At 39.3% G+C, this 27,004-nt stretch overlaps 1 protein-coding gene across 5 annotated transcripts in view; it reads left to right on the top strand.

The window, feature by feature from the left end:
* LOC113943298 (cAMP-specific 3',5'-cyclic phosphodiesterase 4D) overlaps positions 1–27,004 on the top strand; it is a 387,554-nt gene that overhangs the window by 279,240 nt on the left and 81,310 nt on the right. For all 5 annotated transcript variants that reach the window (XM_027634899.1, XM_027634900.1, XM_027634903.1 and 2 more), the window contains 3 exons: positions 6,124–6,160; positions 13,815–13,888; positions 15,123–15,172. In XM_027634899.1, coding sequence (XP_027490700.1) covers positions 6,124–6,160; positions 13,815–13,888; positions 15,123–15,172 — 161 coding nt within the window. The remainder of the gene's footprint in view (positions 1–6,123; positions 6,161–13,814; positions 13,889–15,122; positions 15,173–27,004) is intronic.

The following is a 27,004-nucleotide window of genomic DNA, read 5'->3' as shown; positions in this document are numbered from 1 at the left end:
TATTAGGCATATGTAACAACCCACATTTGTTTTGAGTTGTCTTTTGGATCTCTGATCATAAGGCAGCCAAGTATTGTTTTCTTCATCAACATGTCATGGTGGAGTAACTTGATTTGTGCTCCCTATGAAGTTAATCAGGGTCTTTGGAAATACATCTGAAGTTTTTGCTAGTGAGATTTATACTGGAGAAATGTTTTTTTCTCTTTGGTGTGTCTTTCTAAGTCTCACTTTATTAGGTAGTTAGTCCAAGGAGAACTACTGTAACCAGCTTTGCTTTGACTTGTGTAATGATCTTCTCAGGGACTGTGGCTTTTCTGAGTCAATCCTCTTGCATCTGGTTAAGCTCAATTAAATGTAGTATATTGAACTCCCAATATTACAGCAATACTTTTTACTAATTAGGGCAAGCTGTGCTGTTCAATTATACAGAAGTGTCAGGAGGACATAACTGTAAGTGTTATAGAAAATTGTGGTGTTCCGGAACACTCAGATGGTAGTTGATGAGAGTCTGCTTCATTCAGGGTCTAATTTCTGTATACTGTGAGAGAGAACAAGTGGTTTCAAGCAGCTCTTTGTAACAATCCTTTAAGAGACTTGTTCCCAGAAATAAAGAAATGATTTGGGAAAAACAACCCCCTCCCCTTTAGCTCATGGTTCCAACAACAATTTTCATTGCCTGCTCTCTCATCCATAAATCTCAACCTTCCTACAGTGTTGTAGTCTCTAGTCCCTGCCTTAAATGCCTGATCATCCCCCAAATAGAGCTTAGCCTTTCAAAGAAATGCAATTCACTAACAAGCCACTGGCTTTCTGGGAAAAGCTGTAACCCAGTTTCTGCCACACATCATAATGTGGGCACAATATTTAGAGCTGCCACTTATCCTATCCAGTCTTGGATAGGATGGGATATTGGTCATATTAGAGCTAGAAAATTGTTTCCAAAGTCTTTCAAAATAGAGATGACATGACTTAAGCATTATTCCTGTAGAATAAGCTGACTTGAAACACTGTGATTTCTGATTCCACAAAACCAGCCCATCTGGATTCTCCAAATGCAGATGATAACAAAGTTCAAGCTGCATGAGGAAGCCAGCCACCCTTCCCACTCACTGTCCTTAAATACAGCTTCTGATGACTAGTACCATTACATGATGTTTCCCCACTGCTCTATCAGGATGCAATCTAGAATCAGTTTTCATTGCTGCTAAAATCTGAATCTAATCAGTGTGAATATTTCAGCACACCTAGTTTGTATGTTTTGTGTGTGTGTGTATTTGGCTTAATCTATAAAATGTTACTGGGGCAGAAAAAAAAATCCTAGCAGTTAGGGTACACTCTCGCATTACTCTCTGTCCTTCATCTGTGGTTTTCCTCATGGTATATTTGTGTTCCAGCATATATGTGAACAAAACACAAATGTCTCATGTAAGATGCATTGATAGCATGCCATTGGACAGTAAGTCTGAATCAGTCTTGTTTACAGGGATGAGCAGATGTCATGTTTAATCCAAATTTAGATGTTTAGACTGAAAAATGAGACTGCAATATATTCTCTGGTTCAAACAGAAGACTACTTTCATGTTCATCCTTTTTCTTATTTAGTACATTGTATGGATTTTCCCATACTTTTCTGTTTTCTGTGTTCTTACACTAAAAAAAAAAAAAATTAAAAATGCCCAAATACAATTCTGTAAAAATGGAGTAAATTCTTGTGACATTGTGACAAAAGTTCTTGCTCTCGCAGTTCTTGCTGCAGAGCATAGTTCAAGGATTCCAGACAGCCACTGTCCCCTTGGGCTTTTCAGAACTCATTAGGCAGCTTTATTCTCTCAAATAGGCTATGTCCCAAGTCTGTAGCCAGAGGATCCAACACAGTGTGCCAGTTGGATTTAAAGCCTGACTGGCATCCTCAGCCATTCTTTATCCTGGGGAGATAAGTGAGTTTTTTATTCAAATGGAGGACTGTGGCAAACCAGTAAGATCACACTTTAAATTGGTACAAAGCATCAAGATTCTTTCTACTAATATTACAATTTATGCTATAAAAATTCTATCAAGATTAACCAGGAATTTATTGTAACTTTATCTTGTCCATGAGAAGTTTATGTGTCAAACTGGTGCATTTCCCCCCCACTATTTAAATAGGACAGAACTCTTATTTACCCTGTTTATATCTCCCAATAATCTCTTCAATATATGTCCTCAAGATCACTCAGCTGATATTCTTTATGTGTATGCAGAAAGTCTTAATCTGTGTTTACTAATAGCCTTTGCAAAGGCAAACCTTGAGGACCTTCCAGAATGAAGCTCTACACTGGCAAGTGCGGACTCACACTCCTAGTGGTCTGTAGTGTCTAGGATTCACTTCTCCTTAATAGTTATCTTGAGTTTTTTCTGACCACATTAAAAAAACACCCTCTCTTTCTTAACTGTATCCTGACAGGTCTGCAGAATATCTCTCTAGTTACTCCTCTTATTAGATCTTACATTAAATTATCCCAGTTTAATTACAAAATAAAGATTATGCAGTCACCCTGTCTACCCTTGTGTTAATCTTCCTGCCTGCTTCTCTCTCTGTCCATGCATGCATCTCTAAGTTCCTTATTAGTGAGGGCAAAGTTAATTACTGTTCTGTAATTGGGATAGAAGAGACAAACTGATGCCAATCTTGAGGAAAAGAAGCAGAGTTTTTGGACTTTTTATTTGTCAACAGTCAGCTGGACATATTCAACCAACTTTCATCTCTTCTCCAGGGTAGGGAATAGCATAGGTTATATGAGTTCAAGTATAGTCATACAGGAAATGTTAGGAAGCAAAAGACAAAAAATTTGCAGAAGGCTAGGCTTCATTACTTCACTGTGGCAAATAACATGCAATGTGGTATACAATCTTTGGTCTGCTAATGGAAATTTGGCCTGTGTTTTATGTAGCAGTGATTCATCTCATGTGGACTGTTGTGTGCTTTATCAGTGTTCTTTGGTAGTGGGGAATTGATCATTTTAACTTTTGGGGCTATGTGAACATTATTCTGCTTTCAAACCTGTCTTTCCTTTGAAAAATGAAGATGTGAACAACTATGCCAGGCATTCTAGTTAACAGAGTCCAACACTGATATGAACAATTTCTTCTAACCTTAAAGGCTAATATCTCTCTTTATATTTAGAAGCTTGTGGCATATTGCAGAATTTATACTCCCTCTTGCTGCTACCGTGTGGCACTGTTGGGCCCAGAATCCAGAAAGAATCCCCTATCACCTTCATATCATCTGTATGAGGATACTCATACATTGTAGTGTTTACTGCACTGCAGTACACTGTGGATCAGTGGCATCTTGAGTCATACGTTCTTGCTCTTCTGTACAGAAATAACAGCTTCTTTAGACGTGTCTACTCCATTTTTGAATACTCACTTTGTCCAGATTTTCTGACCCAGTGTGGATTAAAAATTACTCACCACATTATACAATTGCTTTTCAATTCAAGTGGGTCTGGTGCATGCTAAACTATTTGGTGACAGCTGTGGATACCTGTAATTCTAGTATCATGCTTTCACCAAAATAATGATAATTTCTGGAATTGTTGCTTTTGACACAAGGAGCATTTGAAAAGTGAAAATTAAATTCTGGCTTGATTTCAGTACATTAAATTGTTACTTAATAATGCCTCTTCTAAAAAATAAGAAGTTACAGTATGATATCAGTGTTGTCCAACAAAATGCAATCCAGAAAGAGCTCAAGTAGAATAAAGTTTGAAAATGAGAGGAGTGGAATCATGCTATTTTATGTAAAAGAAAAAAAACCTCCAGGGCAGAAAGCTCAGGAATGTGTACATGTTGCCTTTTATAAGTCCCTCAGAATTTAAGGCTGGCAAACAGGGGCACTGAATGGCAAGAAATGAAGAGCAAGAAAATGCCACTGCTACTAAGGAAGTCCACAAGAGATATTGAGATGGAGGACAATCTTATTTTCATATTTTTTGCCAATCTGCACTTTGACATTTAACAACTATATTGTAGCAGGATGTTAAGGCATGGATGAATAGTTTGTGTATTTGTGTCATGTATTAGGCATTCAGAAGAGTGTTTGCCATTGACAGATGCTAGAAAGAACTATCTCTACACTATCTGCCTTATTTACAGGTAGAAAACATTTAATATTTTTGTTCTTTGTCCAGTGCTGCTGCTACCTGTAAACATTTTCATCTTCAGAATGCTACCCCTTCATAATTTCCAAATGTGGGAAATTGACTGGATCAGTAAAAAATGGGTTTGTGTTTTGAGCTGTGCCTCTTTTAAGTGTCAAAACAGAAGTGAAAATGGAGTGGCTATATGCAAATAGTAAAAATATTTTTTATAAAAGGTAAGAAATTAACAGACATTACTGACAAACAACTAAGCCAGTTGTCATATATCAGATAATGTCATTCCACAGAACTTGAAGACAAAGAGTATAATTTTTCTGGAAGTGAGGTAGTGTAGTCGCACTGTGGCTGTTTCAGTGGAGAATAGGAAAGAAAAAGACAAGAGGAATTTGGCTTATCTTCTGCTAAAGCCTTTGTGTAATTCATTAAGCAATCCTAATCCAAAATGATAGTCTGGGGCATTTGCTAATGTTTTCATGACCCAGTGAAAACATAAAGAGTTACTAATGCAGCTGCTCATTTACTCCCCTGTTAATGCCCTGGGTTGATTCATGTTGTCTATAATACCCAACTGGATTTGGCTTCATTGAGTTATTAAAGCCGCTGAGCATTCCTCCCATGGTGATATGTTTCTCTCAGTTTTGCTTACATGCTTTCCAGCCAGTCTGGGACTGTGGTTTCCCTTGAAGCAACACCCTATTCTAACCACTCCTGCAAAGACTGTATTAAAACTGCAGACTTCTTCCACAGAGTCCATAAAAATCCACTCCTCTATTACAAAAGGAATAAAAGAGATGTGAATAAAAATGGTTACACAGAAATTAAGTATTCTGATAATTTTTAATATTGGGGGGTTTTGTCCTTACAGACTGATTGTACAGAGGTACAGATTGCATGTACTGCTTTTTTATTGGGTTTTTGCAATACTTGCAAACAATTTTTGTCTTGTGAACAGTATATAAATTGTAAGAATGATGTTGTAGCATCTCAGACACAAATCATATTTCTCCTTTTATCAGCCTTTTTCTGATTAGCTTTTCAAGGACTTGAAATCCATTGTTAAATACTCATATATTACACTTAAACTTAAGTAATATTAAAACAGCACCAAAGCAATGGTAGTTTCTGGGAGAAGCTGCAACTTGTAATTCATCATGATAAATTCACCACAGAAAAGTATAGGAAAATTAAAAACAGAGTCATATTGGATTTTTGTCTTTGGAAAATTTATTTTCATCTCAATTGCTGTCATATACTGGATAAGATAACTGAAACCTGCAAGTTGTCCCTGTCCCCATGTTTCGACTCTATATCCTCAATGCTACAGATGCTACTCTTAAGCCCTTCAGTCTACTTGTATTTAGAATACTATATCTTTTTGAAACCGTTTCAGGTGGCAGGTTTCGGCACTGAAGAGAAGGAACTCCGCTTTCGCTTTCTCCCTTTTCCCCTACAATGCGTCATCCTGGCACCTTGCCCAGATGTCAGCCCTGGTGTAGGTGAGGTTGCCACAGCAACAGCACACACTTGGTCACACCCCCTATAGCTACAGAAGTCTCAATCAGTTTGAAAGTTTTACTAGGTTTTCATTCATCTGCAATGCACTACCCAGCCATCTGCGTTTAGTCACCCATTCAGTGCTCACAAGCCTGCTGGTAAATGGAGTAATTTTTGGAACTTTCACCTCCATCTTTTGGGATGAAATCTCTCAAGATTAGTCCTGGGTGGTCAGTCAGCTGCCCAACCTGCAGTGAAGAAACCAGCTGGTCTGTCAGCCATCCCATAGACATGCCAGGCAGTTGGGCAATAACTAAGTTCATATTTAATTTTCATAGAATGTGTAAAAAGCAACAGTACTGTGTAATTGCAGAAGAATAAAACTGGAGTTACCGACAGAGCATTTTAAAAGCTGATTTTCTTCCTGTTGAAGCAGCAGGACAAGTTTTTGGTAATACCTAACTCACAATTCTGCTTATTTTTTCAGACATGGAGATGACTTGATTGTGACACCGTTTGCTCAGGTAGGCATAATTTTGCTATATTTCTCACATGATCTTGTAATTTAAAGACTAAATGGCCAAACTAGTTGTTTTCTATCATTATTATTGTATAAGATATGTTTGCTTGAAATGAGAAAAAATGTCTAAACAGAAAGGCATAAACTTCCCACTCTCGTTATCTACACCTCTCTTTCTTAAAGCTTTTTGATTATCTGAAAATTGAAGTGGAACAGCACAATAAATACTTTTGATCTCTTTTCAAATACTGTAACAGGCAGTCATAATGAAGACAAATCTCTGCTTTCTGTTATTCTATTACTTTTTATAATTACAATTTCTTCATTTGGTCATATTTGATGCATTAAATAAAATGTGATTTCTAGACATGAGATAAGTTTTACCTAGAATACTTATGTCCTTTTGCAAAACCATGTGTTTGGTCTTTCTCTTCAGAGTCTGTTTTATAAAATATCACCTCAAAATTCTTTATAATTCAGATCAAGACTTCACAATTTTTCACAATAGAGCTGTCTCATCATGTATGAAAAGTTAATATTGATATTCCTTGAACTCATGATGATAGGTTTTACTCTGAAATAGATAGGAATGAAAATCAATTCAGTGTAGTTACAAAGTCATATGTGATTGAAGGTGAATGGAAAAAGAAAGGTTGAGTCACATAGCAGTCTCAAATAAGAATCAAATGTGCAACTTTAGTCTCAATATGCAGGTTGCTCTGGTCTAATAATAAGCTGTTAAAAGAATATTTATTTATTATTTTATTAGATATTTAATTATATTGTAAGCAGATACAGTGTTTATAAAACTGAGAGCAAGTTCTTAATATGAATAATACCATCATCTTTTATTAGCAGAGAAAACATTAAGCAAGGACATTTTATAAAAATACTCTGAAGTCTCTCAAATATTAAATATACTTAAACAATAATGGAAGAGAAGAAATTACAGAAAAAAATTTTAAAAAAAAGTCAAACGACTTCTGGTTTTATTTCCTCAAGAAACAGAAAACCTAACTCTTAAACACAGAAAAAAATATAAATGTTATGATGCTCAAGCAATCCAGTAATATTTACTATCGTTCCTGTTCATTGTAATCTGATTTTTGTTTACAAACTGTGCCACGTATTTTCCCTAGAACACAGTTTTCCTAGGTTCTAGCTTCCCTAGAAAACAGCAAATAGTACACCTCATTTATGGATATCCTTTTCCTGGGACAAAACACCCTTTCTTTTAAGGGCAGTTCTGTATTCTTTTTGGCATTAATGGATGTGCTTCAGCAAATAGAGCAAAAGCAGTTGAATGCTATGGCTACTTGCACCAAGGTACTGCAATTGATTAATTGTGAACTTTTCCAGTGCAAAACCCTGTTAGCAGTGGTTTAAGTCAACCTGGTTTTATTTCTGTAGAACAAGAGAAAAAGCACTTACAGGGTGAATGATCATGTCACATTCCCTGACACAGGAGAAACTGAGATGCAGTTGAGAGAGTGTGCCTAATAGAGGGGAAGTGACATCTGATTAGACTCTTAGGAAAAACATCACCCTTATCTAAAAACTATAGAATATGCAAAATCTCATCTCCAAGTGGGGCCTACTGACAGACAAAGCCATCCCTCTGAGTTACATTAGCAGTGTTAGGACCTCACTCAGGACTTCAGAAACTGGATGCCATCTCCCAGTACAATGTCCACACATCATAAAAACTACCACTTTAATGTCTTCCTAAAGCAATATTTTAACATGTAAGTGCATTTTTTGTGTGCATCACAGAGTGAGGAACACATGTTCGAGTTATTTCAAACCATTTGTATTTTCTTCACTTGATCAGGAAGCTTATTTCATTTGATCATGAGCCACCTGGTGGTAATAATACTAGTTTAGCATTTCAGTTTCTTTTCAGCATATCACCATGGTAAGGCAGCTGCATTTTCTATGTGGAGGTAGGGTGGCATACTGTGTCCCCCACATAGAAGCTGGTCCCAGGACATGATAATTTACTATATTTACTAGAATGGAATTTTTTAAGCAAAAATTAAAATAAAAAAAATTATCACAAGGATATTATCAGTTGCATTTCCCTATATTCCTATATACAGCAACTGCTGTAATTCAATTATTCATAGAATTTCACTTTACAAAATAATTTGAGGGATCTGAAACTTAAGGAAAAAATCTGTAGGTTTTTATTTACCAAAAAAAAGTTCAATATTTAAAATTTGTTTGCAACTGTTTATATATAACTTGATTTTGAAAATATTTACTTAGAGATTAAGCCTAAAGCAGTTTGCACGTGATGGGTTGCTTTATGCCCACAAATGTAACTCTAGAAATACTAAGCACAAGTAGAACCTCTGTGAGCAGCGTTAACTGTCACTTAAAGGAAGTTGTAGTGGAAAATTGAAATATTATTTAATGCGCTTCTAAGATAATACACTTATAAATATTTATACCTTTATACAAGAAATCAAGTTGTTTAGATCCATTGTAGCCAATGACCAAACTTTTTGTTTTCATTTATACATTTATTGCAATGTATGTGGGGATGATTTGTACTTGCGGAAACTGTCAATAGATGTGCATTTATAATCATAGAATCATAGAATTGTTTACGTTGGAAAGGATGTCCAAGATCATCAAGTCCAACCATTAACCTAAAACTTCCAGGTCCACCAAACCATGTCCCCTAGCACCACATCTACATGTTTTTTGAATGCTTCCAAGGATGGTGATTCCACCACTTCCCTGGGCAGCCTATTCCAATGCAGACCAACCTTTCAGTCAATAAATTTTTCATAACATCCAATCTAAACTTCCCTTGGTGGAACTTGAGGCCACTTCATCTCAGTCATGAGAGACTTCAACCTGCCATATGTCTGCTGGAAACTCCACACACATAAAGGAGGCAGTCTAGGATGTTCCTGGCGTGTGTGGAAAATAATTTCCTGTTGCAGCTGGTAAGTGAGCCTACCAGGGGCGGTGCCTTGCTAGACCTGCTGTTTACAAACACAGAAGGGCTGGTAGGAGATGGGGTGGTCAGAGGCTGTCTGGGGCACAGTGACCATGATATAATAGAGTTTTCAGTACTCAGTGAATAAAGGAGTGGTGTCAACAAAACCTCTACCCTGGACACTGGTTTGGAGAGTCCCTTGGGAATCAGCCCTTAAAAACAAAGGGGCCCAGGAAGACTGAACACACTTTAAGAAAGAATTCTTAAAGGCATAGGAGCAGACTGTCCCTTTGTCTCAAAAGACAAGTCATCAGGGAAGACGACTGGCCTTGGCTGAGCAGGGAGATTTTGCAGGAACTCATGGAAAAAAAGAGGATGTCTCATCTTTGGAAAAAGGGACAGGCAGCTCAGGAAGCGTTTAAGGATGTCATTAGTTCATCTAGAAAGAAAATCAAAAAGGCAAAAGCTCAGTTAGAACTTATTCTGGCCACTTCTGCAAAGGATAATAAAAAGTGCTTTTATAAATACATTAATAACAAAAGGAGGGTCAAGGAAAACCTCCATTCTTTATTGTATGTGATGGGGAATATGTGATGGGGAATATTGTCAGCAAAGATGAGGTACTTAAATGACACCTTTGCCTCAGTCTTCAGTGGTAAGACAAGTGATCCTCAGGTCAACCGGCCCCCTGACAAGGTGGACGGGGACAGGGAGCAGAGTAGACCCTCTGTAATCCAGGAGGAAGCAGTTAGTGACTTGCTATGCCACTGAGACACTCACAAGTGGGATCAAATGGGATCCATCATAGGGTGATGAGGGAGCTGGCAGAAGAGCTCGCCAAGCCGCTCTCCATCATTTAGCAACAGTCCTGGGTGAGCAGAGAGGTCTCAGATGAGTGGAGGGTGGTCAAGGTGATGGCCATCCAAAAGAAGAGTTGGAAGGAGGATCCAGGCTTGTCATCCTGACCTTGGTGTCTGGAAAGGTTATGGAGTAGATTATTGAGTGCCATCATGTGCCATGTACAGGACAACCAGGAGATCAGACCCAGCTGTAAGGGTTTAGGAAAGGCAGGTCCTGCCTGACAAACTTGATCTCCTTTAATGACCAGGTGACCCACCTAGTGGATGGAAGGAAAGGCTGTGGATGTTGTCTACCTGGATTTCAGCAAAGCGTTTGACACCCAGCAGCATTCTCTTCGAAAAGCTGGCATCACATGGCTTGGACAGGTGCACTCTTCCCTGGGTTAAAGACTGTTGGGATGGCTGGGCCCAGAGAGTGATGGTGAATACAGGTACATCCAGTTGGCAGCTGGTCACCAGTGGTGTCCCCCAGGGACCAGTGTTGGGTCTAGTTCTATTCAATATCTTTACTGATGATTTGGGTGAAGGGATCAAGTCTACCCTTAGTAAATTCAGAGATGACACCAAGTTGGGTGGGAGTGTTTATCTGCTGAAGGGCAGGAAGGCTCTTCAGAGGCATCTGGACAGGCTGGATCAATGGACCAAGGCCAGTGGTATGAGGTTCAACAAGGCCAGGTGCTGAGTTCTACATTTGGGTCACAACAACCCCAGGCAGCACTGCAAGCTGGGGGCAGAGTGGCTGGAAAGTAAAAGCAAAAAAGGACCTGAGGGTACTGGTAAACATGAGCCAATAGTGTGCCCAGGTGGCCAAGAAAGCCAATGGCATCCTGATTTTTGCCCTATACTGGCACTGGTGAGGCCACACCTTGAGTACTGTGTCCAGTTCTGGACCGCTCAATACAGGAAGGATATTGAGGTGCTGGAGGAGGTCCAGAGAAGGACAAGGGAGCTGGTGAAGGTCTGGAGCACAAGTCCTATGAGGAGAGGCTGAGGGAGCTGGGGTTATTTATCCTGGAGAAGAGGAGGCTCAGGGGTGACCTTATCACTCTCTACAACTACCTGAAAGGAGGTTGTGGCCGGGGATGTTGACCTCTTTTCCCATGCAACTAGCAATGGATGAGAGGACATAGTCTTAAGCTGCACCAGGGGAGGCTTAGGTTGGACATTAGGTGGAATTTCTTCATGGAAAGGGTGATTAGACATTGGAATGGACTGCCCAGGGAAGTGGTGCAGGTGTCCTTTCAGGTGTTTAAGAGAAGACTGGACATGGCTATTAGTTGCATGCTCTAGTTGACAAGGTGGTGATCAGTCAAAGGTTGGACTTGATGATCTCAAAGGTCTTTTCCAACCTAATTAATTTTGTGAGTCTGTGATTCTGTGATCTTGTTCTATCACTTGTTACCTGGGAGAAAAGACTGACCTGCACCTGTCTACAACTCCTTTCAGATAGTTGTTGGGAGTGATAATTTTTTAATGTCACTGTTCCCTGGGAATGCAAATCTGATGGCATATATTTCATTCCTTGCTGAATGTAAAATATGTAACTGTGCCTCCTTTTCTCCAGACTAAAAAACTCCAGCTCCCTCAGCCTCTCCTTGTAAGACTTGTGTTCCATTAATGCTAAAAGCATCTAGGGTGCTGGGCAGGTACTGGACATTTCACTCCTGGACCTGAAGAATAAAGAGGACATACAAAACAACAGTCAAGACTGCTTTCTGAAAAAAAGACAGATTCATATTATTTCAGACACTAGAAAATTCTGGTTATGTGAATAGTGGTGTACCCATAGAGAGACACCCTTGCAGCCTGTCTGGGACCTGAGCATGGGTCCAGCAAGCCTCATTAGCCTCCACTCATAACTGGCCTCGAGCAACCTTGCAACTCTGAACACTTCTTTTCTCGGCACCCCTGCTGTTTAATGTCCTGTTATTTCAGATCCAAAACATACCTACGCTAGCTTCATGTTTTCAGATGGCAATGTGTCTAGCCTACTAACCTGTCTGAAACTGTGCTCTGTGCAGCAGGTACAGAGCCATTCATTGCCATTCAGAACAAGCAGATCTGAGAAGCATGGCTATACCTGAGGTCACTCTCTGAGGAGTCACTTCATTACCTTAATTATCTGCTTCCAATTCTCAGTGCACCTGCATATGCAGCCAGTTTGAGTCCAACAGGGTTTATTGAGTAGGCACCTGAAGCCAGGAAAACTGACTATGTTTTTTCATGCCCTTGAACAGCTCTGGAAGCCACATAGATACCTTTCTCTGAAAATACTAGGACACGCAAACCATCTCAGCATCCTGAGACATGTAAACTGAACCCAGGCAGATTGACAAAAGAGAAGTAAAAATGGACTGCAGTCACTAAAATGAGCCTCTTAATAGATCAAACTTCTTCTTTATGCTTTCCTTTTCCTTCTACCTTCAACTCATACTTTCCTTTTACAATATTTTCATGCTTCAGCACTTTTTCACTGTATTTGAAGTATTCATTTTTGGATCTCTGAACTCCAAGATCATCTTTCACCTGCTCAGTTCATGCCTGATTTCTATCTGTCTACATGCAACATCTAAATACAATATTTTTTAGTGTCACTGTTCCCTGGGAATGCAAATCTGATGGCATATATTTTTATTCCTTGCTGAATGTAAAATATGTAACTGTGCCTCCTGATCTTTGGAAAGAAAAACATAATGAAATTAATACCATCTAGTTAGACAAATGTATTTTTATTATCTTATCTCATTTGGTAATTACTTACAATAGCTTGAACACTGACAGTTATTATTAACTTCTGAATATTTTCTGTTACAGGCTTTCATTAATTTATTCTTTTCAGTCTCCCGTCTCCTTCCTATCTCCTATATAAATTTAAGGTGCTATGAAAAGAGGGTTGTGTCCTCCTCAAATCAGACCTCTAAAACCCAAATTCCCATTCCTGCTTTCATTATCCCTCTGGTGAGTTCACCAGCCCAGTCTGGGCTGGAAAACAAAAATGGGCAACTTCTGCAGACACACCAGTGGTTAGTGTGTCTACTTCCTCCCAGTTCCAGCCTGGTTCCAAAGAACTCATGGTTGCTGTCTGACATCAACTGAACTAGCTCTCTCTTGTCAGAGAGGTTCATCTTATTATGCTTATGCGGTACAAAATTTATTGCATTTATCCATCTGCCTTCAGAAGAGAGTGCCTGTGCCACTTATAACAAGAAGACACTCCTCTACTGCATCTACTATATGATATCTTGCATGAAATTGTCCAGAAAGGAAGTAGTTTTTCTTTTCCCAATGTGTAAAGTTTGTAAGAACCTGCAGCCATTTTCCCTTTTCTGAGGTGATACCTTCCTCTTTTTCTGGTCTTCTGCGCTAAGTCCCCAAATCAACTGTGCATTTTAAAGGAGACACATATATTTTTCCTGGCAGTCTAGACAATCTTATTCCCTCTGGAGTTTGTGGGGACTGAATGGCAAATGGAAGATTCTCTAATTATTTCTTATGCATGAAGTATGAGGCTTGAAAGGGCTAATATTTTCCAAACTCAAACACTTTTATGGTAATTTTAAAGAAATAAGTAGTATTCTAAAGTGAAAAACTTTCCTCCTTCTCAAGTAAGCTTGCCTTTATCAAACAATGAGTTGTTTATGGGAAAAAAAAAAAGAAATAAACTATGTTCTCCTATTACAGACACGTTATTGTTAAATAATGGTCAAAGGCTGCAGACTAACCAACCCTGGAAACCTTTTACAGTTGTTTTGCAATGCCCTTTCCTTTTTTGTTCAGCACAGTGGAGCAGAGATAAATCAGTCTCACTTGTGCAGACATTTATACTGAAACCACTTTGTCTGTTCCAGGTGCTGGCCAGCCTGCGTACTGTACGGAATAACTTTGCTGCATTAACCAATTTACAAGATCGGGCACCCAGCAAGTGAGTGTCATTTTTTGGCCACTGAAATTTTTGTAGTGATACTTTATAATGTAAACTGAAAATGACAATTAGATGTTACAGATTTCAACCTGTGCCACTGAACCTGCATAAAACGTGCATGAGTAATAGCTTATTAATCCCTTGAAGATGTTATTCTTGGTAGCTGAGACAACAGCCCCCTTGCCTTCTAACTGATCTTGTGTTGCTGTCCTCACATAAACTTGAAGTGGTTTTGTGCAACTATATGATTTTCAATAAATTGGTCATATGTCAAAGATCATTGAAAGATGATTCAGGTACAGTCTGAGTCTTGCAAATGATCCTGAGTAAGCAGACAGCTGCAGTCAGTGAGAGCTGCTTGCATGATCTGAACCTAGAACTCTGTCTAACTCATCCAAGATAGTGACATCCCACTCATGCAGAGTAGTTCATAATTATAAATGAGGCATTATAAGTATGATCTTTCTCCAATCATTTTACAGCATCACAGTGAAAATTAATGTTACCTACACTGGCAAATTCCGTAGTGCAGTCATTTCCCTCATCCAAAATGTATATCTCTAGAGCTTAGAAGTAATTAGCATTCCAAAGACAGTTGCCTACCATTGCATATGCAATGCTACCAGAAGGTATTTCCATGTCTCTTCGTTGGAATACGCAGACCTTAGGTGTTCCCTGCTTTCACTCATCCATAACTCACATCCCTATGCAGCTGTGCCAGTCCAATATCTTATAGCATTCTTCAGTGGGCAAAACATTCCACTGAACTGTTTGCCTTAAAGCTTTTTGTGAAAGGTAGATGCAAAATAATGTGTGAAATGTACATAAAAAATAATAGAGTGAAAAATAATTAAAATAAAAATTTCAAGTCAGAGAACATGGGAAGCACAAGACTTGTTAGAATAATGCTAACTATGTATATAAATCATATTTTAAACTAGGTGTATGATTCGGCAGGCTTTTAATAAACTTCCAAGTTCCTAAAATATTCCTGTCTTAGAGTTGCCAATCTGCAGAGAGGTTTCAGAGGTCAGGTAGGAATTCTCTTCTACACCCGAAAGAAATATCTGCTGTAAATGAACTTTGGCAATGCCAGCGTAGTCCACTCCAAAATAATTTCCCAAGGTTTTTTTCCCCAATATTTTATTTCCCAATATTTTCTATTATATTGTTCAAGGATTTAGTCATCCGTGAGTTTATCAGGCTTAGACCTTTTTTATTTTCTTTTCAATAGACGATCACCAATGTGTAACCAACCATCTATTAACAAAGCAACTATAACAGGTAAGAAGAATTTATTTATAAAACAATCTCACTGAACACTGCATTTTATAATAATAACCTTATATTGTTTCCTTATATATCTCCTTATATCTGTTTTATTAAAGAGGTTTTGAGTCATGTCATGACTCAAATTGGTGACTTTTAGTGTTCTATCATGTTAGCTTTTGATTTCTGTCTTATTAACCTGGTTTTAATTTAAGTTCTTTCCCAATTCTTTTTTCTTATATAACAGTGTGTGACTGTTTCATGATTACATTCGTGATTTCATGATTACATTCTTGTCATGAAACCTAGTAGAAAAAACTGGTATGAGGAATGTGTCGATCTTTCTTTTTGGGATATAGAGTTCTGTAGCTATAAAGGGGCAAAGTCTTTGCATTACAAGCACTTAGGCAATGAGAAAAAATTATCAAAACTGACTTTTCTGATTTAGGATGGTAAATTCTATTTCTATAACATTTACAGGTAAGACAAAAAAGTAATTTCCTTTTAAAAGACAGTATTATTTCTAAGGAAACATTAACTAGCACTGTAAATTATGTGAATACTTTGGAAAATTCTACCCTACAGCACTTTTGGTTATTTTTATGGCAACTTGGTCTTGGTCATCTTTATGGGAATACAGGTTATTTGACCCCATATTTTTTGCATCATGTTAGTTCACATGTTCTTACACTTAGTAATTTTCCAGGTAGTTACTTTCTCTATCATGTTCTGTCAGAGTGAAAGAGCATTTGCTTTGCCTCTTGATGAAAGTATAAAGACGGTTACTAAACAGGCAAATTATCATTTAAACCAAAACCAGAAACATAATTTTCCATAATTTTCAAAATACCTTTTGCCTTTTTAATTATATGATAGCTTTGTAACTCAAGGAAGAAATGCTACTTCAGCAATTTTGAGAAGAAGCGTGCCTTTATAACGTTCAATAGTTTCTGTCTTTAGGCTCTGAAATATGTTAAAATTGATGGTGTTTTTCAGCTAACCTCCCACAATATCCATATTTACCTCAAAAGAACACAATCGTGGCAGTTCTGTACAGCTTTATTCTCCTAGGAACTAATCATGCAACATGACCATTTGTGTACAGGGCTTAACTGGAAACAGAAGGTTAAGTCTTCAAATCTATAAACAGAAAGGCATCCTTCTTTAAGAATGTTCTGCAATCACACTTAAATTCATGTAAATTAAATAAATAAATAGAAGATAGATATATTGTTAATATATTCCTGTAAAAGGTAATTGGTTTCAAATTGCTCTCCATAAACCATTACTTGAAAATACTCCATACTCGAAATAGGACTCTCTTTGGTTTCAAGGGACTAACTTTAGAAAGCCCATTACACAGTAAAATTTGTGACAATAAATAAATACAATATCCACAAGAGCAGATGTGCATACATGTGAACACACAGCAGGCCTACCTTACGAGCTCTCCCACAGTCACTTGCCTGAGGTCAGCTTCTTTTCTCCAGCAGGAGAAGCTGCTCAGACAGCAAGACCCAGGATAGTCTCTGTTGGAAGATGCTGTTGCTCTTTTTAAATTCTCCCTGATCTGAAGGTTTCCACTCAATTAATCCTTAGAGGATATTTACATATCATCCAAAATTTTAATGTTTAGAAGGAAGGTGGTACAGTAAGGGCTGCAATTAGAAAATGCTTCTTTGCCAATAAATTCAAAGGAAGCAAGAAAAGGCAAAGAATACTAAGGATAATTTAATCTTATTTAGTTTTATCTGATTTCTCAGAGATGCTGCTGGAATTGCTGTGCCCAAATTATGCATTGGACTGGATGAGCTGGGGCTTCTGTGCATTGGATATAAGTGGTTGAAAGACTTTAATGATAAAGAAAAAAGTATTAAGCCAGTATAAAGCACGAAAATGGCTACAATTCATTCTGGAGACTGAGGCTGGATACTATTTTGCATGAATGGGTTTGCCTACTCTTAGTTACCGCCTGGTTTTGGTATTTCCATGGCAACAAAGTTCATGGTATAGGCACAGAAGTATGCATTGGTATGTCCTTGGGGCCTACAAAATCCTAGTAAAACACCTTGCATTAGAGCACTATGTTAAGTATGAAGATATATTATAAACACTTTTCCTGCTCTTCACAGAATATTTGAATACCCTTTCAGATGCTACTAAGCTTTTTGAATGGGGAATGTTTGAAATGTAGCTTGTGCAGATCCTTCCTGCTGAGAAATCCTCCTGGTTGTGCTGTTCTCAGAGTTTGTGTCATGGAAAACCCAGAACAATACACCAGACAGGTAGAGCCTTAATGACATCATCCAGACAGCTCAGCTAGGAATCTCATTGGGAACTGATCACCAGTGTAACAAACTAGGTAACTGGAAGGCACAGAGTCACTAAACTACATAAATCATAAACCAGAAAACAGACACTTAAGATGGAGATTTTATGTTGCTAAGCTTCCTGGAAGACTCTGTCTGAGGAAATGGATGATCACAGGAGGGAACTACTGCAGAAGATATGGGGGAAACAACAAGAGAAAGATGAAAAGGAATTTGGTAAAACTAAGTGACTAAAATAGTAAGAGCAAAATTCCTATTTTAAGAATTCACCCAGAGGCACAAATTTGTTGACAAAATACCTTAGCAAAAAAGGACGAAACTGTCAAATTGAGAAGTCAGGCAGCACAGGAATCATATGTTCAAATTCTTAGGAGCAACAGCAACCATGGTGGCCTTAAAATTTACAGTGATTTTTTAATGTAAATATGTAGAAGTTGATGATCAAAATAAAATCTATTCAATATATCCACATGAATGCATTTTTTAGCTTTATTGATAGAAGCTAATGAATATCAATGACATACTTGAAATTCAGTATCAGCCAACCGTGCTATACCATGCTGAGTACTCCTTTTGCAGACAGATTGGGGGTGAGATGGGAGCTTTTTCTGTAACAACAGACCTTTTAGATTGTACTTTTCGTACTTGCTTTAGACTCTAGGCTGTAAATATCTATTTTATCTATAGTCAGTGTGAATAAGAGCACATGAAAACTTACTTCTGTTAGATCTCGTCTTCAAAGGGAGATGAATTCCTCCCTAAAAGTGCCATCTCTCTCCCATGACTGAGACCAACCTGGGATAACTCTGTTTGCTATACAGTACTTCCATGTTTGGTATTCTGTACTTCCACTGGAAGAGAGGTTCCTCTCACTATGAATCATATTTTCCGGGCCGTGACCAAGAGGTCACTTCTGTTTCATTTCAAGTGGACATAATTCTCTTAACACAACTAGTGAAATATAAATGTTTTGTTTTCAAAAAAAATGAAACTATCTGTGACTCAAGGATTGAACTTGCAGGTTTTATACTACAATTCTGTCCTCTCACCCAGATCACACTTTCTGAGTTTGCCTTTGTGATTGTGAGAGACAGTGTTGAAAGACTTGCTGAAGCTGAGTTAGAAAATATTCACTGCTCTCTCCTCATCCATTCAGGTTGTTGCTTCATTGTAGATTGCAATTGGGTTGGTCAAGCATGATTTACCTTTAGTCAATCCATGCTGACTACTCCTGATCACCTTCTTTTCACCCATGTGGCTAGATGGCTTCTAGAAGGAGTAGCTCCATCTTTTCCAGGGATTGAGGTGAGGCCGACTGGCTGGTAGTTCCCTCAGTCCTCCTTCTTACCCTGTTTGCAGATAGGGGTGATATTTGCTTTCTTCCCATCCTCAGGCACCTCTCCTGATTGCCATGACCTTTCAAAAGTGATCATGAGCAGCTTCACTGTGGTTTCCAACAGCACTCATGGATGCATCCCGTCAGGGCATATGGACTTGTGGATGTCAAATTTGCCTAGGTGTTCTCCAACCCAATCCTCCTTGGCCAAGAGAGGATTCTTTTACCCAGATCTCCTGGGTCAGAGATGCCTGAGGGCTGGTATTGTCAGTGAAGACTGATGCAAAGAAGGCATTCAGTAACTCTGTCTTCTCTGCATTGTCTGTTACCAGGGCCCCCCTCCATTTAGTACCAAAGTAACCTTTGTTTTCATTTTGTTATTGATGTATTTGAAAAAGCCATGTTTGGGGTCCTGCCATAGCACAACAAGGAATAAAGTAAACATGAGAACAGAAGTGGACAAAAAAATCAAAACCATACCAAACGAACAAATAAACAAACAAGAAACCCCCAAACAAAACCAAAACCAAACAAAACAAAATGTCCAACAACAACAACAATAGCAACAACAAAAGTATTCCTATGGTAAACTGCAATGTCAAACCTTTTTGGCAGAGGTGATGTAAAATGCTCTGAAATCCTCATTCAAGTTTATTGATTGAAGGGTGCTCTCCTGAAGCACTGGAGAAACCTGACAGCCTATTTTGAAAGAGGGATTTGTTTGATAAATTGGCCTTTGTTCTTTGTGTAGTATGTTGAGTGATATGAAAATGTTCTGTTCCTTGTACTTTTGCTTATACCCATACACCTATGGATATTTTGAATGCATTTAACTCACTTCAGTCAATTTTTTTTATTTCACTGTAAATAGCACAGACACATTCTCAAGTGTGAATGTGATTTGTAGCATTTTCACCTAATTCAGACGGTGGTAAATGCCATCTGTTATTTGAGAAGTTAGCACATATGTATCTGCAGACTCACAGCAGGTTAACAGTATACATCACCAGTGATTGAATTCAAAATTTACAAGTGCTTATATGCACAGAAATCACTGGCACACACATGCCAGTGCACTTCAGTTTACTTCCTAGGGGACTTTGTGCAATACTCACATTTAGGACCAGAATTCTCACTAAGAGTCAGTTAAATGTGCCCTTTTAACTTCTCTGAATGCTTTTAAAATTCCCTTTCTTTGTAAATTGCATGAAGGCATTAATATTCATTACAACTGTCTCCTCAAATAGACCCAAACATAACATTCTTTTGTTTAGTGTGGATTTTAATATGTGAAGAGTAGTAGAACAAGAGAGAAGAATTGACAAACTGGAAAAAACTATATTCATGTTAACAAAGTCCTGAAAATGTGGTTTTTTGGAAGACACTCACAGCACATATACATGTTAAGTGCTGCTTGTCACTGTCAGTCAGATAAATAAGTATGTATCATTTTATTACTTCTATCCAACTCAATTCCTTCCTGGATGAAAAACTGAATATAAGCTAACAATGTGTGCTTACAGCCAGTCACAAAAAGCTAATCACACCCAGTCTGTATCAGAAAAGTATGTCCAGCAGATCATGTTTTCATGGACCTCACCTGGGGCACTGCATCTAGATCTGGGGCCCCCAGCATAAGAAAGACTCGTACCTTCTCGAGCCAGTCGAAAGAAGGACAGGAAGATGATCAGAGAGGGCTGGAGCACCTCTTCTGTGAAGAAAGGCTGAAAGAGTTGTTCTGTATGGGGAACCAGAGGAGGCTCCCAGGGTGACATTACTCAGCCTTCCAGTACCTAGAGGGGCCTATAAGAAAGCTAAAGAGGGACTATTTCCTATAGGAAATCTGAAGAGGGACTATTTACAAGGATGTGTGGTGATAGGACAAGGGGGAATGGCTTTAAGCTGAAGGAGGGCAGGTTTAAATTAGATATTAGGAAGAAATTCTTTGCTGTGAGGGTGGTGAGGCACTGTGAGGTGGAACAGGTTGCTCAGATGCTGTAGATGCCCCATCCCTGGAAGTGTTCCAGGCCAGGTTGCATGAAGGTTGGAGCAACCTGGTCTAGTGGAAAATGTTGGATCTAGATGATCTAGATGATCTTTAAAGTCTCTTCCAACTCGAACCATTTAATGTTTCTATGAATTCTAATAGTAGATTAAAAAAAAACAGATTTATATTTTGGAGTCCAGAGCATACATAGATTTAGCTTCCATTGAAATCCCTCCAGCTGGTCCATGTAGTTCAGTAGCCAGTTAGGAATGCAGATGTCTCTTGTTTTAGCTAGTTTCAGCGATTTCATTTTTGCAAAATAAGCTCACAATTTACTAATACATGTATGGAATACAGGATTGACAATCATCAGTTTTAGTGGAGTTGAACAAATTCTAGAGGAATTGAACCAATTCCCCATCATTACAGTACAAAACACTTTAAGTAACCTGTATATTGTTTTCTTAAACAATTAATAATATTTTGCAGATTTGGAAAACAGCGACATTTACATCATCTAGTCCTTTCAGTTAATCATTAAAGCCGTTACCTAGAACATGATAACTAAACAGAGAGTTATCTAACTAACAGTTAACTAACAGAAAGTTATAGCTTTGTTAGCCACAATAAAAACAAAATCATATAGCTTTGTGAGATACAGGACACAAATTATATTCAGACTGAAATTCATTCATACATCTCCTGACCATAGTAAGCAAGGTACACAGCTGACAGGTAAGGAATTGGAGAGACAGGAGTCTGGTCCCCCCCCAGTCTTTCACAATCATTTTGTCACCTTTGGGGATGAACTACCAGCTTTATCCCTTGCACATGCAGAGTTTGTGAGCATTGGATATTAATAAATGGAGGCTATATTTGCTTACATTCAGAAAAAAATAGCTCTCTGTGTCACAGTTGATGTAGCACTTTCATGTGCTATAATAAAAAAAATATCTACTCAAAATGAGCAATTTAAAAACATAACTATTGAACTGTTTTTTCTTTCAAAGGTAACAGTATTTTTGCCTCCAGTTCAGCCCCTTCCGTTTAGGGAAAAGGTTGTTAATTGACAGGATACAACTGTGAAGGCTTACTGAATGCTCTCTCCATCTTCACAGAATCATAGAATCATAGAATAAGCCAGGTTGGAAGGGACCTCTGAGATCATCAAGTCCAAGCCTTGATCCACTACCGCTGTGGTTAGTAGACCATGGCACTAAGTGCCACATCCAGTCTCATCTTAAAAACCTCCAGGGACAGAGAATCTACCCCTTCCCTGGGCAGCCCATTCCAGTGTCTGATTACCCTCTCTGTAAAGAATTTCTTCTTAATATCTAACCTAAACCTCCCCTGGCAGAGCTTAAGACCATGCCCTCTTGTCTTACTGATAGCTGCCAGGGAGAAGAGACCAACCCCCACCTGGCTACGACCTCCTTTCAGGGAATTGTAGAGAGTGATGAGGTCTCCCCTGAGCCTCCTCTTCTCCAGGCTGAACAACCCCAGCTCCCTCAGCCTCTCGTCACAGGACTTGTGCTCCAGTCCCTTCACCAGCCTTGTTGCTCTTCTCTGGACCTGTTCCAGCACCTCAATATCCTTTCTGAACTGAGGGGCCCAGAACTGGACACAGTACTCAAGGTGTGGCCTCACCAGCGCTGAGTACAGGGCAAGAATCACTTCCCTGGTCCTGCTGGCCACACTGTTCCTGATCCTGGCCAGGATGCCATTGGCCTTCTTGGCCACCTGGGCACACTGCTGGCTCATGTTCAGCTTTCTGCCAATCTAAACTCCCAGCTCCCTCTCTGCCTGGCTGCTCTCCAGCCACTCTGTCCCCAGCCTGTAGCGCTGCATGGGGTTGTTGTGGCCAAAGTGCAGGACCTGGTACTTGGCACTTGGCCTCATCCCATTGGAATCAGCCCAGCTTTCCAGCCTGTCCAAGTCCCTCTGCAGAGCCCTCCCGCCTTCCAGTAGATCAACACTTCCCCCCAATTTAGTGTCATCTGCAAATTTGCTGATGGTGGACTCAATCCCCTCATCTAAATCATCAGTGAAGATATTAAAGAGAACTGGGCCCAACACTGATCCCTGGGGGACACCACTAGTGACCGGCCGCCAACTGGATGCAGCACCATTCACCACCACTCTCTGGGCCTGGCCCTCCAGCCAGTTCCTAACCCAGCACAGAGTGCCCCTGTCCAAGCCGTGGGCTGACAGCTTTTTCAGGAGTATGCTGTGGGAGACAGTGTCAAAGGCTTTGCTGAAGTCCAGACAGACCACATCCACAGCCTTCCCCTCATCCACCAGGCAGGTCACCTGCTCATAAAAGGAGATCAGGTTGGTCAGACAGGACCTGCCCTTCCTAAACCTGTGTTGGCTGGGTCTGATCCCTTGTCCATCCTGTACATGCTGTGTGATTGCACCCAGGATGATCTGCTCCATAACCTTGCCAGGCACTGAGGTCAGGCTGACAGGCCTGTAGTTTCCCGGGTCCTCCTTCCAGCCCTTTTCGTGGATGAGCGTGACATTTGCCAACTTCCAATTATTTGGGACCTCCCCAGTGAGCCAGGACTGTTGCTAAATGATGGAGAGCGGCTTGGCGAGCTCTTCCACCAGCTCCCTCATCACCCTTGGGTGAATCCCATCTGGTCCCATAGACTTGTGAGGATCCAAGTGACTCAGCAGGTCACTAACTGTTTCCTCCTGGATTACAGGGGGGCTATTCAGTTTCTTATCTCTTTCTACAATCTCCAGAAGCCAGCTGTCCTCAGGACAACCTGTCCTACTGCTGAAAACTGAGGTAAAGAAGGTGTTAAATACCTCAGCCTTTTCCTCATCTTAGATAACTATATTCCCGCCCATGTCCAATAAAGATTGGAGGATTTCCTTGCCCCTCCTTTTGCTACTGATGTATCTGTAGAAGGACTTTTTGTTATCCTTCACAGAAGTGGCAAGATTAAGTTCAAGTTGTGCCTTCATCTCTCTAATTTTCTTTCTACATGACCTAACTGTATTCCTAAACTCTTCCTGAGTAGCCAGCCCTATTTTCCGAAATCAGTAGGCTCTCTTTTTCCCCCTAATTTCCTTCAAAATCTCCAAAACTTTTCTAACTGAAAGACTTAAAATTAAATCTATATGTAGTGCTCCTTTAGGCTCAGTGGGTTTGTTAAACCTTGCTTGAGGCAGAACAACAGTAAGTAGACTGACAAGGTTTTGAACCACATAAGCTGTTTATGTATCATCTCACATTCAAGGAACTGAATAAAATCAGGGTACAAAATAGCTCTATATTTGAATACTGCCCTTCCACGCTGATACCTGATAGACAAATGTACAAGCTTTCATAAAATAACAAGTTAAACAGAGAAGTACAGTCATAGTTTACAACATTCCTGGCAAGGATGTCTATGTAATTGAAGCTAACCACCCACGAATCAAAAATTAGAAAATAACAGTAGTTGTTTTCAAGTGTGTAAACAACAACACTTGGCTGTTATGTATGACTTTAAATTTTTCAAGTTTGTTTCAGTAGAAATGTGTGGGGTTATCAAAGTGGATAGAAACTAGAATGCATCATGGGGCTGACCTCTACTTGTTATCTTCACCCAGCATTTCAGGTTAGTTTTCCTTCAGACTGCAATGTAGTACAGCCTTGATTGACTCACACATTTTGGAGTTAGAATAGGGATTAATTTAAAAATAAAACAAGGGGCATAGTCAATCTGCACATCAATAATCTGATATGCAACCCAACATAGATCTTTGTTTCTTACATTTAAACTGGTCTTATATTTTGCTACATCGGTAGAAGTCCTTATATCACCATTTGACCCAAACTGCCTATTTCACTGGTGAGACAGAGAGGGTGACAAGCTTCATGTGCTTCTTGTCCTTTCAGCCTGTGTCACAGGCACTGGTAATTGAGAACTGTACATGAACCTGTGCTGTATTTACTGAGTGTGCTGGTTTAAACTCAAAAGAGAGATTATAAGTCAGAATAATAATTTAATAAAATAATACAATAAGTATGATTATACAGACAAACAATTGGGTTTAACCCACAAAACCAAAATGTATAACCCAGCACCCTGGGGCATGAACAGAGTGGTGTTTGTTGGGCCCCCCAAAATAAAAGGAGAGGGAAAAACCTGTTGGTGAGAGTGCTGTTGCAGTCTGGTCAAGAGTGGTGATTGCAGTCCAGTCGAGAGTGATGGTTGCAGTCTGGTTGAAAAGTGGTGGTTGCAGTCCAGTTGAGAGTGGTGGTTGCAGTCTGGTTGAGAGTGGTGGTCACAGTCCTTCTCTGGATCCCACAGGTGGTTAAAAAAGTCCCAAGACTCCAAGATTATATATCCTCCAGTTCAGGCAGGAATGCCCAGTACCTCCCTCAGGTCTATTGATAACAGTTTCTGGGAAATGGCATGGAATGGCTATAGAATACACAGTTTTGGGTTACACCCATCCAGTGATGAACTGGTCCCAGCTGTTGTAACTAGGAAACTGAGTGATAACAACAGCAGAACAACTGAAAAGAATGAAAGGTGGTTTCGTTTGTACAACCAACTTGAGAAGAATCAGCAAAAATAGGACTCTTGCCTGTGTCATTTTTCTCATTCCTGTTACAAATGGGATGATGAATATAGAGAATAAAACTGGGCAGAAGTGGCTTCAGGTATGACCATTGGATGTATGTTGGAGTGCACCTTCATTTCACACTTCATTCAGCTTCTGACTTTTCTGATCAAGGAAACATTATCCTCTGTCCAATTGAAAAGATGGATTTGAAAGTAGATCTCTCTTCCATTAATAGATTATTGAGAAATTGACCTATTCAAGCCTATTCACTTTCCTGAGTATCCATTTAAAAATTAAGGACTTCTGCATTGAGATCAGATCACCCACTGAAGTGCGTAAGTTCTGCTTTTATTATATGCAAGTTCCTGAGTAAGGAGCCCAAACACAGCAGTGGATCAGAGCAGCCAGCAGCCATGGTCAGGTAACCCTGGAGACAAGTTACAACAACAAAGCCTCTTTTTGCTTGTTCTCCCTCTGACCTAATGTGTTTTTCACTACATTCTGCAAAGTGACTCATCTTTAGCTGAAAGGTATAATTCCAGGTCTCCTGGTAGGAAAATCAACTTGTGACTTCTTTCTCAGGAACTAGGATTAAGAAATTCAAGAATAAGCAATGCCTAAAACAGTCTTCTGCTCTCAGGCTAGAAGTTACAACATATTCTTGCAAAAAGACTTCTTTTCCCGATGTTAGGTAACTCACCTCAGAAGACATGTGGTGGTTGGAACTGGGAAGCATGGAAGTAATTGGTCAGCAACCAATTGGCACAGTCATGTAATCAGACATGCCCCTGTTTTCATGCTTCCAGTTGGCTGGCTCATTATCAGATGCCCCTGAACAACCAAAGACATTCCTTATAGCCAGGGGAGGCAAGCAGATTAAGGCAGTCTCAGGCAATCCACATGCTCTGCAGAGGCCCTAACCCCCCACACTGCCTGGACAAAATCTTTAGAGTCATTCAATAGACATCACCTTGGTGTTGATATTCATAAAAGATACACCAGCGGTGGGCAGCCTAACATAGTCCCAAATATTCTAAAGTATTTTCTAGCAGAAACCTACCAGGGAAAAGCTGCAGCAGGAATTTTACCAAACTTGCTTTTGGGACTTTGGAGGAAGTAGAGCCAATAGTTCTTACTGAGAGTTTTCACTTTAAATCTTAAAAGTGCCGAGGTATGACTTTAGAGTTTCTTAATCAAACACAAGTCATAGTGCTCAGCCAAGTTTGCATAGCTTTATGACTCTTACTTTCTGTTAAAAGAATTGGAAAATTTGTGTGTTTTTATCATTACGCTTAATCAGCTCATAGTTAAGAAGATTCATCTGTCTTGTATAGTAGCAAACCTTTTTTTGTACCAGGAATGTCTTGGTTTTATCCCCATCATAATGAGATTCTGAATTAATGAAGCAGCTATGGCCATATGCATAAAGTTTTAGTTGTTACTAAATAGTAAAAATTACTCCCAAATATTTACATTCAAATGCTGGCATAAAATTGCCAATCCAATTAATTATTCTGTCCCCATGCAATATTGTAAATTAATTTATGCAACTGATATCTATATTTAAAAGTGTAAATTAGATAAGAAGCTAAATGAATGCTAAGCCAAAAATGAAGATGACGGACATT

The sequence above is a fragment of the Corapipo altera genome, unplaced genomic scaffold (genome assembly GCF_003945725.1).
Source record: "Corapipo altera isolate COAL_440 unplaced genomic scaffold, ASM394572v1 61411, whole genome shotgun sequence".
Taxonomy (NCBI): Eukaryota; Metazoa; Chordata; class Aves; order Passeriformes; family Pipridae; genus Corapipo; species Corapipo altera.
Note: the sequence above shows the minus strand (reverse complement) of the source record. Positions and strands in the feature narration are given on the sequence as shown.